This window comes from Mugil cephalus, chromosome 19 (assembly GCF_022458985.1).
Source record: "Mugil cephalus isolate CIBA_MC_2020 chromosome 19, CIBA_Mcephalus_1.1, whole genome shotgun sequence".
In the NCBI taxonomy this organism is placed as follows: domain Eukaryota; kingdom Metazoa; phylum Chordata; class Actinopteri; order Mugiliformes; family Mugilidae; genus Mugil; species Mugil cephalus.
In genome coordinates, this window is record NC_061788.1 from 1,532,312 (window position 1) to 1,549,768 (window position 17,457).

At 42.5% G+C, this 17,457-nt stretch overlaps 1 protein-coding gene and 1 long non-coding RNA gene across 2 annotated transcripts; one reads left to right on the forward strand and one right to left on the reverse strand.

Annotated features, from left to right (window-relative positions):
* Window positions 1-2,451: 2,451 nt before the first annotated feature.
* tacr1b (tachykinin receptor 1b) lies at window positions 2,452-11,120 on the reverse strand. The gene is made up of 8 exons (XM_047569099.1): window positions 11,038-11,120; window positions 10,674-10,904; window positions 9,746-9,921; window positions 9,460-9,651; window positions 5,492-5,642; window positions 5,156-5,352; window positions 4,874-4,970; window positions 2,452-3,691 (listed from the first exon to the last, which is right to left on the reverse strand). Exons 2-8 carry the CDS (start codon window positions 10,887-10,889, stop codon window positions 3,503-3,505), a joined length of 1,218 nt encoding a protein of 405 aa, XP_047425055.1. The 5' UTR covers window positions 10,890-10,904; window positions 11,038-11,120; the 3' UTR covers window positions 2,452-3,502.
* LOC124996267 lies at window positions 3,596-16,986 on the forward strand. The gene is made up of 4 exons (XR_007110823.1): window positions 3,596-3,716; window positions 12,623-12,701; window positions 13,129-13,261; window positions 16,558-16,986. It is a non-coding gene; the product is annotated as an uncharacterized LOC124996267 (long non-coding RNA).
* The last annotated feature ends 471 nt before the right edge of the window (window positions 16,987-17,457 follow it).

Genomic DNA, 17,457 nt, shown 5'->3' on the forward strand with positions numbered 1-17,457 from the left:
TGAGGCTGGTGACCGTTAAATGAGACCTGACTGGTTTGGTTTGGTCCTTAAACGCAGCAGAACTTCACGTCTGGAAGAAACTTATTCTACACTCAGATAAGAGAGAAGCTTTAAATCCGAGACACCGACCTTCCATCAACACCTGGTCTCATCTACCAGCTGTTAATGAATTAATACGTGTCTCCATTAATTCGTCCTCAGACAGAACCAGAGATCTGGTCTCAGTCTGAGTGTGAATCAGCAGCAGCGCCACCATGTGGTCAGTAGAATATTGTATCAGCTCAGAACTATAATAAATTTTCACAGGGTTAGAGAGGAAGGAAGGATGCAGAAAAGGAAAGAAAGAGAAGGAATGAAGGAACTAAGGAATGGACGAAAGAAGGAAGGAACTGAGGAAGGAAGTAAACTGGGTAATGGAGGAACAAGGAGGCCAAAAACACCGGTGGTTCCAGAACGTTAAAGAAGAACCAGATGAACGTTTAGGTCAAAGTTCTGACTTTTTCATGACTTCTTATAATTTACAGAAACCTGAAATAGTGGTCATAATGTTGTGGCTGATCAGTGGTTATAACAAGTAACAAACCGTTTCATGTAAATTAGGTTTAATTTTATAAATACAGGTTTAGAAGAAGTTTAAAATGTGTTAATAGAATGATGTGAATATTTTATACATCACAGTTCAGTTATTACTCAACAAAAACTAAATGTAAATTAGGTACCATCATACCATAAATTACAAAAATAAATGTGTGCTAATATGTTAGAAACTATAAAGGTGAAACAAAGTCAAATAAAATAAAGAATGTATAAATCACGATTCATAAGCAGCGTGGGAGGATGAAGGAGCGAGTTTTATCAGTCAGAGGAGCCCAGTAAACCCCCATAACCCCCATAACCCCCATAACCCCCCAGGGGTAACCAGGGAGGCCCTGTGACTGACGGGACTGAAGGTTTCTCAGTTTATTGGGCTCCTCTGGCTGATAAAACTCGCTCCTTTTCAGCTCTGGACGCTGGAGCTGAGTGTAGTTTGGTTTGTGAACCACCAGGAGGAGCCAGAGATCAGTGCATATTCACCTTCTCTTCACTTTAAACCAAACAAGACGACATAGAAACTTTATTTTTAGCACTTTTAAAATGGATGTCACAAAGGAAACATGGATTCAAATAACCAGCTCACTGCGGGTTTCAGGAGATGCTCAACAACCATGAAAACGTAGTTTATATTCCACTGGTAACAGATAGAAATGGAGCAGATAAATGATGTGGTGTCAGGTTTCGACTTGTGTTATAACATCTGTTAGGACAGTCACTTAATACGATTCTTTACTTCACTTTCATTCATTAACGTTTGTAGCTGCACACGAGCATCATCTCAGACTGAACAGGAAGTTAACAGATGGATGTATATATATGTGTGTGTGTGTGTGTGTGAACATCTGAACTGATGTTACAACAGATTCTTAAACATCAAGTACTCAAATATTATTAACAAGTAATTAAGTCAAATATCAGGTCTTTTATAATTGTATGTTTTAGAAAGTTGAGCAGCAGTAACAGTCTTGGAAACATGAACATTTTTCTGTACAGTAGATTTAATTTTCCACACTTTTCTAGACCTGGAAATTTATGAAATCAAATTTCCATATTTTCCAAACCTACTTAGAACCCATCAAACAGAGAATCTGACCAGTCAGTCCTCATCCATTAGCTGATAACTAGCTAACAGTTAGCATTAGCACACACAGCCGCCTGCTACAACGCGCTGAAAACGACTTAATAACAGACGTTTTAACACAGAGGATGAGCAGTAGCCTGGTAGTAGTTTACACACTGAACCTGAAGTCACTGACAAGTCATGTTGAGAAGAAGAGACTTGAACCAACTGAAGTAGTGGTTCACCGGTTCATACCGAATACATACGGTGTTTATGTCTGTTATTATATGAGTATTTAATATACCTCCATACCTTTATATTTACACAGCTTATGGAGACACGTCAGACTGGACCATTTTCAATGTAGCGCCTCTAAACACACACGGTATAGACATTAATACATTAATACGTATTAATGTCTGTGCACGTTGCCCCTGTGTCACAGTGAGACCTGTGAAGATGGAAACGTCCAAAAAATGAAGAAGCAGCAGAAGCAGAAGACAAAAAAAAAAGGTGCTGTGTAGTTTTTTTTTTTTTTTTTAGGGTGACAGAAAAAGCCCAGGGTGACCTAGACGTCCTCAATTTCTGGATGACCTGTCCCCCAGCTAAAGCTGTCCCCAATTTTAGCTTTTTACGAATGAGAAAAAAAATGTTGCGTCCAGACTACGGTTATTACGGTAGCCGGTGGCGCTGCTATTGACATTACGGACATAATAGTAGTTTAAATATGAATAAATATGTAAAAATAAATGAAACCGTAATTGTTCCTGTTTATTTACTCTTATTTATTTATTTTTATCTCTGAGCTGTAAATGTCCTTAGATTTCCATATCTTCAGTCAGTGCTAACACGGGGCTACGCTAACCTGTTTGACTACTAGTGTGGGATTAATTTACAATATTTACTTATCATCACAGTAAAAATCTACTGCGTTAATTCTTCCCTCAACTAGTAGAAAATGTTGTGAACACGTGATTATGCATGAAAAAAAAAATACTGTGATAGTGTCAGAATTTTGACAAATACAGTGATATAGATTTGTGGTCAAACCGCCTCTACTACTACTGTCTACTGAAGAAACTACTGGAGAAACATCTTCTCCAAACGCTAAAGTCCAGTTGCCTCTCAAACTCCTCTTGGATCTGGAAATGTTCTGATGTTTCTTGTAATTCTGAGCGAGCAGCTTAACAACTCTGCTGCCCCTCCTGAAAGTATTCCAGTCACATGGAGCTAATGATTGTTAGGAAAATGCAAAATGAGACGTGAACAGCTGATGGGAAGCCAATAAACGACATCCAAATATTTGGTCCTCGGTTGTTTCCTGTTCTCATCCAACCAGGCGTAGAGCGGTTTAAAGGTTTAAACTGAACGTGCTTTAGTGCAGCTGTTGTCTGGCCTCAAATAGAATCAGTCCTCCTTCGCTCTGAGAGGAGTGCTGAATGTTTTTCTATCCTTTCCTTTCTTTCACCACCTTATCAACCTTTCTATATGCGTCTCCCGTCCTTCGCTCTATATTTAGCTGGCCTGTGACCTGGCTGCTGCAGACAGAGCCCGGGCTCCACACATCGTCAAAACAAGGGGCTAATCCTGCGCAACAGGTGCTAGCTGCACTGTGTTTCCACACAACACAACCACGGCGTCACAAACTCGACTCGAAGTGACGCTGTTGCCAGGGGAAGGCAAGGTTTCGGTCTCTCCAGAGAACGCCAGAGGTCAAGAGTCGGACCAGGGGGGGGGATCTGTCCGGCCTACACTGGTTATTAAAGACGTCCTAGAGCGAAACACAGCATGGTGGCTAAACAGTGCACTTAAACTCCACAGAAGAAGAGTCATAGGTCCGTGTGTGTGCTACTCCGAGGAGATGGGAGGGTTCTTGGGAAGCGTCTCCGAGCCCGAGCCGTTGGACGTGATCTCCACGGGAGCCTGGTCGACGTGGGCAGGGCTGGACGCCGGCTCCGCCCTCTTCTGGTCCGCCGCTGCAGGATGGACGGCCGTGGAAATGAAGGTCTCCACCCGACTGGTACGAAATGTGCTCATCTGGAGATAAAGGAGGCGGTGCGAGGTGAAACACACTAACACACACAACACTAACACTGTCAGAGATCACACAGTACTCATTAAAAAGTGAATATTGAAAGTACTTGTACAAGAAATCAAGGGTTCATTCCCACATGGATTGATTTAGACTTAAAAGTCTAACAGCAGAGGGGATAAAAGATCTGGGATAACGAATAACACATGATGATAGTAAGAGTTATTATTACCTGGGAGTCTAGGAAAATAGGAAGAATTGCTGTTGGCTGGGAGGCCAGGAAGCCAGGAAGGGCTACTGGTATTAGCTAGGAGGCTAGGAAGAGTTACAATAAGCTGGGAGGCTAAGACGATAGGAAGAGCTGCTGTTAGCTGGGAGGCTAGGAAGATAGGCAGAGTTACCATTAGCTGGGAGGCTAGGAGGAGCTACTGTTAGCTGGGAGTCGAGCATGCTAAGAAGAGTTACTATTAGCAGGAAGATAGGAAAAGTTAACATTAGCTAGGAGGCTCAGAGTAGCTACTATTTGCTGGGAGTCTAGGAAGAGCTACTGTTAACTGGGAGGCTAGGACGATAGGTTGAACTACTGTTAGCTGGGAGTCTAGGAGGCTAAGAGTAGCTGGGAAACCAGGAAGCTTGAAAAAGCTACTATTAGCCAGAAGGCTAGGAAGAGCTACTGGCTAAGAAGCTGCGAAAAGCTACAAGCCGTCATACAGATCAGGCACCGGCCATGCTTTCCACGAAGAGGGAACTTGCTAGCAACAGTCTTGACAGCGGCTAATGGCGCCCACAGGTTAGCACATCTATTATGAGCTAATCTGTTGAATCCCATTGAGCCAGAACAATGTTCTTTATCGTAGCTACAGCTGCAGGTGGACGTGTGAGGGAAGTGTCACTTTATCTGATAGTAGGAGCTGTTGATTCAGATCTACAGGTTTGTAGTTCTGATCATTCATCTACAGTGGCCCTGAAGGGACAAACACGCATCACCTCCTCACTGTTTTGGCAAAGTTTGTCCTGAGATGCTATTTGATGCTTTTATTTATAGATGTGCAGGAATGATGAAGAGCAACTAAATGTCCCAACAGAAAAGATTAGTTTGTTCATTTTTGGCCTGTATTAGCTACGGTTACTGAGCTGTGACTGGATCAAGCAGGCGGCTGCTCTTTAAATACCACAAGCAGACGAACCTGAGTCTGGAGGCAACGCGGCGACTTAAGCTCCAGCTCATCTTTAACAGCGGCCGGGGCACAGCGACACAGCACTTGCTGGAAACCGACTCTGAACCTGGAAGACAAACATTTCACAGTGGGGAGGATTAAAGCTGCAGAAGGGATTATAAACACAAATACAGATTACCTGCCACGGGAGCAGATCGCCTACACAAGTGCCAACAGAGACGGATAAACGCCGGCAGCCAGAGACAGCTAGCCCTTTTTTTCAGTTTTCATTTTCAACAGGAAACGTCGCACCTGCTGTTGAGGCAGTAGTAGATGATGGGGTTGTACATGGTGGAGCTCATGGCGAGCCACATGACGGCCAGGTACACCTGCTGGATGTAGCGCTGCTCGAACAAGTCAGGGAAGAACTGGTGGAGGAGGAAGTAGACGTGATAGGGCAGCCAGCAGACGGCGAACGTACACACCACCACGATCATCATCTTCACCACCTGGCACAGAGACAAGCTACGCTCTAATCTTTGCAGTTTATTCTGTCGTTTTTGTTTTGGTGTGCGGATTAAAAAGCCATTAAATGAAATGGAAGTGTTTAGCGATAGTGCCCGGCAGGGAGGACGGAGGAGGCGGCACCTTGCGTTTGGCGGTCAGCTGCTCTTTGTAGCGTTCAGACGAATCTCCCGGGATCTCGCTCGCCCACAGGGTGATGCCCACAGTCATGTACGCCCATCCCATAATGCAGAGGGGCAGGAAGTAGAGGAGCAGTGTGACGCACACGTAATATCTGCAGCAGCAATTAAAACAGGAAACGGATGTTAGGATATGTGGTGTGTTTAGGACAAATGGGTAAACAACCAAAAGATTAAGACTGTGGAGGACAGGAGATGAAAAGCTTATAAAAAATCATAAACAAGAGTTCAGAAAACATATTTAAAAGTTCGGAGCCAACGAAACCTGCAACAAAGAATTACCGGCAACAAAGGCCGACTCTGACATCTCAAGTCTCCTATGTCAGGATCAGAAAGTTGCACTTGAACACACCATGAAGACAACCAACAACCAGTTGGTAATAACCTTCCACACCTGAGAGGAAACAATGTTTCATTAGCTAGGAAGCTAGGAATCTAGGGAGAGCTACTATTAGCTGGAAAGCTAGGAAGCTAGGGAAAGCTACTATTACCTGGGAGGCTAGGAAGCTAGGGAAAGCTACTATTACCTGGGAGGCTAGGAAGCTAGGGAAAGCTACTATTACCTGGGAGGCTAGGAAGCTTGGGAAAGCTACTATTAGCGGGGAGGCTAGGAAGCTAGGGAGAGCTACTATTACCTGGGAGGCTAGGAAGCTAGGGAGACCTACTATTACCTGGAAGGCTAGGAAGCTAGGGAAAGCTACTATTGACTGGAATGCTAGGAAGCTAGGGAGATCTACTATTAGCTGGAAAGCTAGGAAGCTAGGGAGAGCTACTATTACCTGAGGGGCTAGGAAACTAGGGAGACCTACTATTACCTGGGAGTCTGGGAAGCTAGGGAGAGCTACTATTACCTGGGAGGCTAGGAAGCTAGGGAGACCTACTATTACCTGGAAGGCTAGGAAGCTAGGGAAAGCTACTATTAACTGAAATACTAGGAAGCTGGGGAGATCAATTATTTTCCGGGAGGGTAGGAAGCTAGGAATAGCTACTATTGACTGGGAGGCTAGGAAGCTAGGGAAAGCTACTATTACCTGGGAGGCTAGGAAGCTTGGGAAAGCTACTATTAGCGGGGAGGCTAGGAAGCTAGGGAGAGCTACTATTACCTGGGAGGCTAGGAAGCTAGGGAGACCTACTATTACCTGGAAGGCTAGGAAGCTAGGGAAAGCTACTATTGACTGGAATGCTAGGAAGCTAGGGAGATCTACTATTAGCTGGAAAGCTAGGAAGCTAGGGAGAGCTACTATTACCTGAGGGGCTAGGAAACTAGGGAGACCTACTATTACCTGGGAGTCTGGGAAGCTAGGGAGAGCTACTATTAGCTGGGAGGCTAGGAAGCTAGGGAGACCTACTATTACCTGGAAGGCTAGGAAGCTAGGGAAAGCTACTATTAACTGAAATACTAGGAAGCTGGGGAGATCAATTATTTTCCGGGAGGGTAGGAAGCTAGGAATAGCTACTATTGACTGGGAGGCTAGGAAGCTAAGGAGAGCTATTATTACCTGGGAGGCTAGGGAGCTAAGGAGAGCTACTATTACCTGGGAGGCAAGGGAGCTACGGGGAGCTACTATTAGCTGGAATGCTAGGAAGCTAGGGAGAGCTACTATTACCAAGGAGGCTAGGAAGCTAGTGAAAGCTACTATTAGCTGGAATGCAAGGAAGCTAGGGAGAGCTACTATTTTCTGGGAGGGTAGGAAGAGCTTGTTACGAATGGCTGTGTGCACATGATAACAGTTTTTGGCTCACAAAAATGACCTTGATTGTTATGATCCAGCTCCAGTTGGAAAAACTACGGAAGCCCTAAGCAGTCATGCATTCATACATATCATTTCCTCTGTTTTCCTGTGATAACGGTCCATTTCCTTTGTTTTCTCGAGATAATGGGCAAATTATCTTGTTATGTGGTCTCTTTTCTACAATAGTCCTAAGGCCCTAATGGGTAAACAATCTAAAGATTGGGACTGTGGAGGACAGGAGGGGAAAAGATCAACAGATCTGACAAAACAGGATAAAAAATGGATTAAAAAATATAAATGAGGGTTCAAAAAACACATTTAAAGGTTAAGAGGCGATGAAACCTGCATCCAAGAACTACCGGCAACAAAGGTCGACCCCGACATCTTAACTCTCCTATGTCTGGATCAGAAGGTTGCACTTGAACACACCACGAAGACTACAACCAACAACCAGTTGGTGCATACCTTCTACACCTGAGAGGAAACAACGCTTCGTTAGCTAGGAAGCTAGGAATCTAGGAAGAGCAAGTATTACCTGGGAGGCTAGGAAGCTAAGCAATGCGCCCTAAGAGACATAACACAATATGTAGCTTTTAAGAAATTGTTTATAATCAGGCGTTTCTGAAAATAATACAAAACTCAAATTCTAGCCCGGAAATGTACAACAAAAGGAAGACTCCAGCAGAACCCAACAATCTAAGGTGACAAAAAGAAATAAAAACCAGGGAAATTGACAAATGATACACAACCAAGAACACACAAACAAGAACAAACAAGAACAAAGGAAAAGGGGATCTGAATTCTGCTACACAAAGAACAATCTCAAAGACCTGGCGAACCGCTGTTAATTAAGAAATGAAATACTAGGCTTAAATCCAGAACAAAATCTATAAAGCACACTAATGCCAGATAAATGAAGTTTACACAACTAGACAAAGAGTCCGACGTCCTCGAACCCCTAGACTGAGGCACAATAAGCTACTATTAGCTCAAAGGGTTGAAGCTATGATTAGCTTGGAGGCTAGGAAGCTAGGGAGAGCTAAGATTAGCTGGGAGGCCAGGAAGCTAGGAAGAGCTATTATTAGCTGGGAGGCTAGGAAGCTAGTGAGAGCTACAATTAGCTGGGAGGCTAGGAAGCTAGTGAAAGCTATGATTAGCTGGAAGGCCAGAAAGGAGCTATGTTGGCCTGTTACACAACATAACATAGTGATTAGTCTTCAGGTGAAAGACCAAGTTTAAGTCATGTGATTTGACAAATTATGTTGAGCTAATGTCTACGTGTGATGTTGAAAATTACAGTACTTCCTGTTGGTGCTAAGGGCGGAGCCAGTTCAGTCTCCAGCCACAGCTGCTACTCCATGTAAAGAAACAATGTAAGGACCTTTACATTATTCATTAGAGGCACACCTGAGGCCACGCCTCCAACCTATGTGACATGAATAATGTATTCTTTATGCAAAGAGGCTGCTGGAGGAAAAGAGGGGAAGCTGAGCTCTACGGAATAAAGTGATATAGACACATTCAGAACAAACTTCTCAAAAATGAGCAGATGTTGCTGCAGCTTTTACAATGAAATTATAGAACAGAACCATGTGCAGCAACGAGAAGACAAAAACCAGACTGAAAAGGTTCTTCATGACCTGATACTTTGTTCTCACCTTACATTTTTATTGTTTCTCAAAATCTGACCTCAGATTCTTCATGGAGATGGTACGTGTTACTGTCTACGGACTGAACAAACAAACGAGAGCCTTAGTGATCTAAGCACTGGAAAAGAAACAGGAACCGATGACGGGAAAAACAACGCCAAACAGTTCTCATCTTCATCTTATCGGAATAAATCAGATCTCAAATATTATGATAAAAACATGATGATCTAGAGGCTCTAGAGGTCGGCTAATAGTGGCTCCCCCTAGCTTCCTAGCTCATAGTAGCTCTTCCTAGCCTCAAGCTAATAGTAGCTCACCGTAGCTTCCTAGCTTCCCAGCCAATAGTAGCTCTCCCTAGCTTTCTAGCTAACAGTAACGCCCTAGCCTCCTTCTTAGCCTACAACCTAATAGTATCTCCTCCTTGCTTCCTAGCCTTCCACCTAAAAGTGACTCTTTATGAGTCCTAGCCTCCGAGCTAAATGTATCTCTTCCTAGCTTCATATTTTCATTGCACACTGGAACTCACTCACATTTTCTGGAAGTCTCCCGTGTTTTCAGGCCAGTCTATGAAGCAGACGGTGCGTCCCGGCAGCATGATGGTGGACGAGTAGTAGTACTGAGGGAAGGCTAGCAGCAGAGCTAGCATCCAGATGACAACCACCACCACCCGGGTCTCTGTGGAGGAAAGCCTCTGCTGCAGGGGGTGGATGATGGCCATGTATCTACAGGCACAGAGGGAGCAGCACGTACTCACATCATCTGCAAATTAATTCAGCGACTAAAACCAAATCTGTCTCCGCTCTCTGTCCACCTGACCTGTCCAGGGCGATGGCCGTCATGGAGTAGATGCTGGCAAAGATGGCCGCTATGGGGAAGAAGTTGTGGAAGCGGCAGTAGATCAAACCAAAGTACCACTCGTTGTGAACGGCGTAGGCGAAGTTGATGACTGTGTTGAAGGCCGACATGGCGGCTTCAGCGAAGGCTAGGTTCACCTGAGGAGGAGGAGGAGGAGGAGGCAAGGATGGATTTAGACCCAACAACCATCAGGAACACAGGCCATTTAAACCCAACCCAGTCATTGCTCACTTTTCAAGACCTGCTAACAGACAATGACCTGGAGACACAGTTTTTGATGGTTTCTCTCGATCTCTGGACATAATTGAACGTGAAATAACTTGTAGATTATTTGACGCCTTCATTTTCCTTCAAAGAACTCGATTTAAAAATGCAGTGAAACCCTCTCTGACATAATTTAATCAACCAAACCATTCATGAAATTATTCAAGGGGAGACGTTTAGTGGTGAAGACGTTAATTTCAAAGCATCAGATCTTAAAAGTTCCTCTATAGGAACCATTTTAGGATTGAGACAAGAATCCTCATCAATGATTTCTGTCTGTTACACCTGAAGGGACACAGCGTCCACACTTCTTTGAAAAGGGTTCATTTGGGCATCATTTGTTGATTTGTTGTTCCTGTTTAAACCCACTGGTCGTTTAGAGCTGAAGAACTGGAGGCAACATCTTCTAGAAATCCAACAAGTCCACACGTCTTTGTCTAATTTTTTGGATGCACGTTAGTTCTTTCATTTAAAATATGTCTTTGGTTCCATGTTCTCATGAATGATCTGTAATCTCTACAGAAACTAGTCTAGTTTGGTTAGTAGAGGCTGTATTTACATGACACTAAGCATTAATCAACCCTTTAAACTGTTAATTCAGTTTTAAAAACACGCCTTTTCTCACCAGGAAGTAGTTGGTGACGGTTCTCATGCGTTTGTGCGCCAGAATAATCCAGATGACCACCAGGTTACCGACCACGGACACGGCCACCATGCTGCAGTAAGCCACAGCCCACAGCGTGATCTGCCACACCGGCTGGATAAACTGGTTGGAGCCGTCGCTGCAGCTGCTGTTCGTCCCGTCAGTGGCGTTACACTCGGTGGCGTTGAGAGGCTCCATGTTCTGGTCATCGGCCTCCAAAAGGGAGGGAGGGTGTTAGTAGGGTGTTAAAAATAGACCCCCGTCACCGGGTGGGGTTCTTCGCTGTGGTCAAAAAGAGCGTGAAAACGTAAAGAGAAAAAAAGCGCATTTGGCACATTTTACGCACCGAGACACCGCCGCGCGCTCCGGAGACATCACCGCGCCATGACGCACCTCCACAGCTACTGACGCTCTCCAGCCTGGTTAACCCTCCACTTCTACACACCCCCTCCTCACCCCCTCCTCACCCACTCCCCACCTCCCCATCTGATTAGTCCACTATCTGCTCTCCGACTCCGTTTGACCCTGAAACAACAGAAGTGATCCGGGCCCCTAACGCGACCCCAGCAGGATTAGAAGGAGCTCATTCTCATGATAGTGTTTATGTAACATGAAGGTTAAAAACAGGTGACGGTATCAGAATGATTAATGTTTGTTTATGACACGTTATGAAGCAGATACTGGATGTGTAGCACATACCGGGACAGATTTAGATTTGATTCACTGATTTATTCCGTATGATCCTTATGAGCAAATACAACAGGAATGAATATCTTTAAGATGTGCATAAGACATTACTCCTTATGCACATACATTCATATATAACTACATATAAACACATACAAACATACAAATACGCATATACGCTTTCTGCTACTTTTCTGCTTTTCTTAAATGTGCTGCAATATATATATATAACTAGTAATAATAATAATTATTTAATCATCAACAAAAATGAAACATGTGACACATTCCTGAATTCCTCCACCTCTCTAGGGATATATAGATAGATAGATAGATAGATAGATAGATAGATAGATAGATAGATAGATAGATAGATAGATAGATAGATAGATAGATAGATAGATAGATACTTTACTTTGTTATTGTGGAAAAAATGTAATATTCCAACGTCTGAGTCTCATCACACTGAAGGAAACGCTGGTGAACTCATGGACTGATTTAGTCCTAGAGGAGCTGCTCTCTGATCTGTTTATTGGCTCGTTTTAGTTCATATTTGTGTTTGATTTGTGTCTGACTGGCTTCTCTGTGTCGACTCTTTCCCTTCGTGCTTTTCTCGTTACAGCTCAGAACAAACCGAGGAACCCAGACCTCTCACATTATTAGCATTAAATTTATACGAGACGTGTTCGTTCACCTGTAGTTAGTGGATGTGGAATTTAATTTAAAGTCACATTTGTGTTGAAGGACTCTGGTGTTGGCTCCACGTGTGTTAGTACTATTTCTAACACTGGTCAGATCTGTGTTGATATTTATTTTTTCTTTTTTGTCCTGTAGTTAATTTAGTTCCTACTTTTCATCTTTTTCTTCCTTTTAGTTTTTTTGTTTCCTCCATGTTGTTACTGCTGGGGGGAGTGATGGTGATGGTGGTGGTGGGTGGTGGTGGTGGTGGGTGGAGGGGGTGGGTGGAGGGGGTGCGGTCGATATAAGTGGGGTTTGATTGTTGCTGTAGCTCAGCAGGTGCTTCTGAAAACTAGAAGCCCAGCGTGATGTTGTCCATCCTTTGTGTTCTGGTTTCATATATAATGAAATCATTTCTGTGCAGGAACAGATGTAAACGCGCTGAATCTGGTCTCTGTGAGCTGGACTTTATTTCACATCATGTCTTAGTTCAGTTCTTGTCCCGTCTCTGTCCAGGTGTCTCCCAGAGCTTCAGACGTCTCATTGATTTTTCTTGTTTTCAACTGCAGCTCAAACTAAATGTTTCAGGGAGAATTGAAGTCTTTCGGTCACCATGGCAACGGGAACGGGAGCAAACAGAGAGGACAGGTGAATGGAGTCCATCTGTCCCTCTGTCTGTCTGTCTCTGTCTCAGCTGATCAGAGTTTTTAGTTTTTCACCTTCAACAGGAGCTGAGTTTTATTTGTCTCCAGCTGCCGTCACTAACGTGGAGACGGTGGGTGGGGACAGCTTCCTGGGGGGTCTGTCTGTCTGTCTTTCTGTCAGTCTGTCTGTCTGTCTCTTTCTCTGTCTGTCTGTCTGTCTGTCTCCATGTCTGTCTGTCTGTCTGTCTGTCTCCATGTCTGTCAGTCTGTCTGTCTGTCTTTCTTTCTGCCTGTCTGTCTGTCTCTCTGTCTGTCTCTCTCTGTCTGTCTCTCAGTCTGTCTGTCTGTCTCTCTCTGTCTCTTTCTCTCCGTCTGCCTGTTGTTTTTCTGTTTTTTCCAGAAAACCCATTAAATCGTGAGAGTTTCTTTAGAACCAGGACAAGTCGACACAAACAGACGGGAGGAGGCGACGTGGAGACACATCGAGGGGCGAGATGAAGTGAAGACAGAGTCCCAGGAGGAGGACGAATAAAGCACAGCATAACCGCCATAACATTATGACCAGTATGTGCAGAACGACCCACTCTGGTAGAAAAAGAAAAAGAGATAACTTAGAGATAACTGGACATAACTTTAAATATACTGAAAAATGTTAACGTCAGGGTCAAGATACGATGGGCAACAGGAAACCAGACAACATAAGGATCCACAGGGAGAAAAAGATACACAGGCCAACAAGACCAAACATAAATATATATATATGTATTATTTTAATATATTGTTCATTATGCGTATATGTACAGTGGGGGAAATAAGTATTTGATCCCCTGCTGAATTTGTAAGTTTGCCCACTTCCATAGAAATGATCAGACTCTGGTTTTTATGGTTGTTTACTGGTTATGGGTATAGACAGAATATCAATCGAAAATGCATAAAAAACACACAATCTAAAAGTTATAAATTGTTATGTATTTTATTAAGGGAAATAAGTATTTGATCCCCAACAATTCACTTAGAATTCAGGCTCCTACAGATTGGCTGGTGCGCATGTGGCACACAGCTATGCTCAGTCAACTAATTACCAATACTCCTGATCTTAACTCGTCATGTATATAAAGCACACCTGCTCTAAGAATCAGTTTCTTACATTCCAACTTCTACAGCACCATGGGCAAGACCAAAGAGCTGTCAAAAGATGTCAGGGACAAGATTGTAGACCTGCACAAGGCTGGTATAGGTTACAAAACCATCAGCAAAAGGCTTGGTGAGAAGGTGACAACTATTGGTGCCATTATTCGCAAGTGGAAGACCCATAAAAGGACCATCAACTGTCCTCGGTCTGGAGCTCCCCGCAAAATCTCGCCTCATGGAGTGAGGATGATGATGAGAAAGGTGAGGGAGCAGCCTAAAACAACACGGCAGGAGCTTGTTAATGATCTGGAAGCAGTTGGGACCTCCGTCACCAAGAAAACAGTTGGCAACACACTGCGCCGTTATGGATTGAACTCTTGCAGTGCCCGCAAGGTCCCCCTGCTCAAGAAGGCACATGTACAGGCCCGCCTTAAGTTTGCCAGTGAACATCTAAATGACTCAGAGAAGGCTTGGGAGAAAGTGCTGTGGTCTGACGAAACCAAAGTTGAGCTATTTGGCATTAACTCGACCCGCCGTGTTTGGAGGATGAAAAAACGTGAGTATGACCCAAAGAACACCATACCCACGGTTAAGCATGGAGGTGGAAACATCATGTTTTGGGGCTGTTTTTCAGCAAAGGGTACAGGGCAACTTCACCGCATTATGGGGCCAATGAATGCAGCCATGTACTGTAACATCTTGGACAAAAACCTTCTTTCCTCAGCAAGAACACTGAAGATGCCTCGTGGGTGGGTTTTCCAACATGACAATGACCCAAAACATACTGCCAGGACAACAAAGGAGTGGCTCAAGAAGAAGCATATTAAGGTCATGGAGTGGCCTAGTCAGTCTCCAGACCTTAACCCGATCGAAAACCTGTGGAGGGAGCTGAAGCTCCGAGTTTCCAAGAGGCAGCCAAGAAACTTGAAGGATTTAGAGACTGTCTGTAAAGATGAATGGGCCAAAATCCCCCCTGCGCTGTGTGCAAACCTGGTGACCAACTACAAGAAACGTCTCATCGTTGTGCTTGCCAACAAAGGTTTCTCTACAAAGTACTGTCTTGTGTTGTGCTTGGGGATCAAATACTTATTTCCCTTAATAAAATACATAACAATTTATAACTTTTAGATTGTGTGTTTTTTATGCATTTTCGACTGATATTCTGTCTATACCCATAACCAGTAAACAACCATAAAAACCAGAGTCTGATCATTTCTATGGAAGTGGGCAAACTTACAAATTCAGCAGGGGATCAAATACTTATTTCCCCCACTGTATATCTTGTTTTTAGGTTACTTATTTCTTAAATTTCCCCTGAAAATTTATATTCAGGATAAAAGTATAAATGTATTTATTTATTCAGTTTTTCAGGGTAACAATAATAATAATTGTTATTATTATTATTTTGGTTTGTTTTTCAGAGTTTTTTTTAAAAAAATTTTTTTAGACTACACAAGTCGACCACGTCTGCTTCCATTAAATCAAGCTCAGTAAAGGAATTAATACATTTATTGTTTCAAATAAACTCAGAAAGAAAATGAGTCATAAAAACAGATCACAAAATTATACAATAAATTATCATTATTATAAGATACGAGACAAATGTACATTAAATGGCTGCAGCCCCAGAGCTGAATGGTGCAATAAGGGAGGAACATATAATATACAGAATGAATATATCATTTGTTCTCTGAACTTAAAGCAGCTTGTATTTTATTAAAGAGACACGCGGTAAAAATTTAAAATGTATAATTATTATTATTTGTTTCAGATGCTCCATTTATACACTGATCTAAACTGTGTCCCATCTTTAGGAAGAATAACTGGAATAAAACATAAAATAATCTGCATGGACACTAAATGTAGCATCGGATCGTTCGTGATAAAAAAAAAAGATGAGTTTAGATGAGTTAACGTCTTGTTAATTTATTCAACCACCAGGAGGCGCTGCACAAATGTCGCCACAGAGAAGAAAAGATTGATTTACTGCTCAAGAACCTTCTGAGGCCAAAGGTTAAAAATCCTTCTGATGTGGGTCGAAAACAAGAGTTAATCCAGTGTTTTGTTGACCTGTCTACAGCCTTGACCTCCACACAGACACAGACACAGATCAATAATAACGTGTAATAAGAAACTACTGTTTCTTTGTGGTGGTGAATTAAATGTGTGTTTTATTACACACAGACATATTAGACACAGACAGTCATTCATCTGGTTTTCATTTTTACTGAGTTATATATATAATATATATATATATTTGTACTATACTGACACATATTCTTATTTCCTTCTGTATTTTTATATATTGCTTTATATTTTTATAACAGGGACATATTGTCACATAGATTTATATGTTCTTATATTGTCTATATTTCCTGGTATTACTGTGTGTATCCTATATTTTTTCTGTCTATTTTTACTGCCTCTATGTTCTTTTACTGTTTTATATTTCTCATATTCTAGGTAACTATATATATACCTAGAATATGAGAATATATATTATATATTTCCTGATATCACTGTATATATTCCCTTATATGGTTTATATTTTTATATATTTTTATAATTTACATTTAATACTTACATATATCCCTATATATTCATTGACTTTCTCGTATTTATATTTATATCAATATTTCTATTGGTCCTATATATATTTATATATAGTTTTATATGTGTTTCTGTTGCTTCTTTATATGTTTGTATGTTGTATATTCGTATTGTTCCAGAGCTCAGAGAGGACGTCGTGCTCCGACTCTTCTTGGTTTCGTCTCCTTCTCTGTCAGATCCTTCGTCTTTGCCAGGAGCTGTGATCTCCTCCGAGGTCAGACATCACGCTTCCTGACGCCTCCGCTCCAGCTGTGAGAACACAAACAACTGAACATCCCAGGATTTAAAGTCCTTTCACGTTCCTCCTCCTCCTCCTCCTCCTCCTCCTCCTCCTCCCGTCAGTCATTTCACTCTTTTTAGATTTTATATTGTGTCTCTGGGACGCTCGTCCTCCGGCCTCCACATACATCACCACATATCAACCAGACCGGACATTAAATGAGTTGCTTCGTTAGACCCTGCAGCACAAACTCCACGTACGTCTGTTAGTGTTTGATCAGCTGGTTGAGACGGAGCCACTGGCCTCATTCATGAAAACATTAAAAACAAATTACTACTACACTGTTTTTATGTCGTATTATTATCTCAGGGCCGTGACCATGCGACAATGAACTCTAACTCTAACTAAATGTATATGTTGATATATAACTGATATATTCATCTGCCACAACATTATGACCACTGACAGGAGGCGTTAATGAATTTAAACCATCTCGTGACCTGGATGCAGCCTCCTCATAAGGCCCATGAACGTTCTCCAGTGAGTCACCATGACAGAGACCTGCACAACATCAGGTAGGTGGTCATAATGTTATGCCTGATCGGTGTCAGTTAATAAATGTAACATCACACAGCAAGTCACACACAAGCTTCATTTATACGTCAACACACTTGTTGCTTAATGTGCAGTTCATGCACAATCTGTACAGTTCATTTCTATTTAAACCCATTTATTTACTGCACAACATATTATTATTATTATTATTATTATTGATACTTTTTTCTAGCATTGTCTATTG

Excerpts from the sequence above, each read along its gene's own strand:
- tacr1b (XM_047569099.1), bottom strand. The coding sequence starts at position 10,889 with ATGGAGCCTCTCAACGCCACCGAGTGTAACGCCACTGACGGGACGAAC. Across the intron at positions 5,353-5,491 it reads AGCTGACCGCCAAACGCAAG|GTGGTGAAGATGATGATCGT; the intron begins GTGCCGCCTCCT and ends TCTCTGTGCCAG. Across the intron at positions 4,971-5,155 it reads TACTACTGCCTCAACAGCAG|GTTCAGAGTCGGTTTCCAGC; the intron begins GTGCGACGTTTC and ends TTTGTCTTCCAG.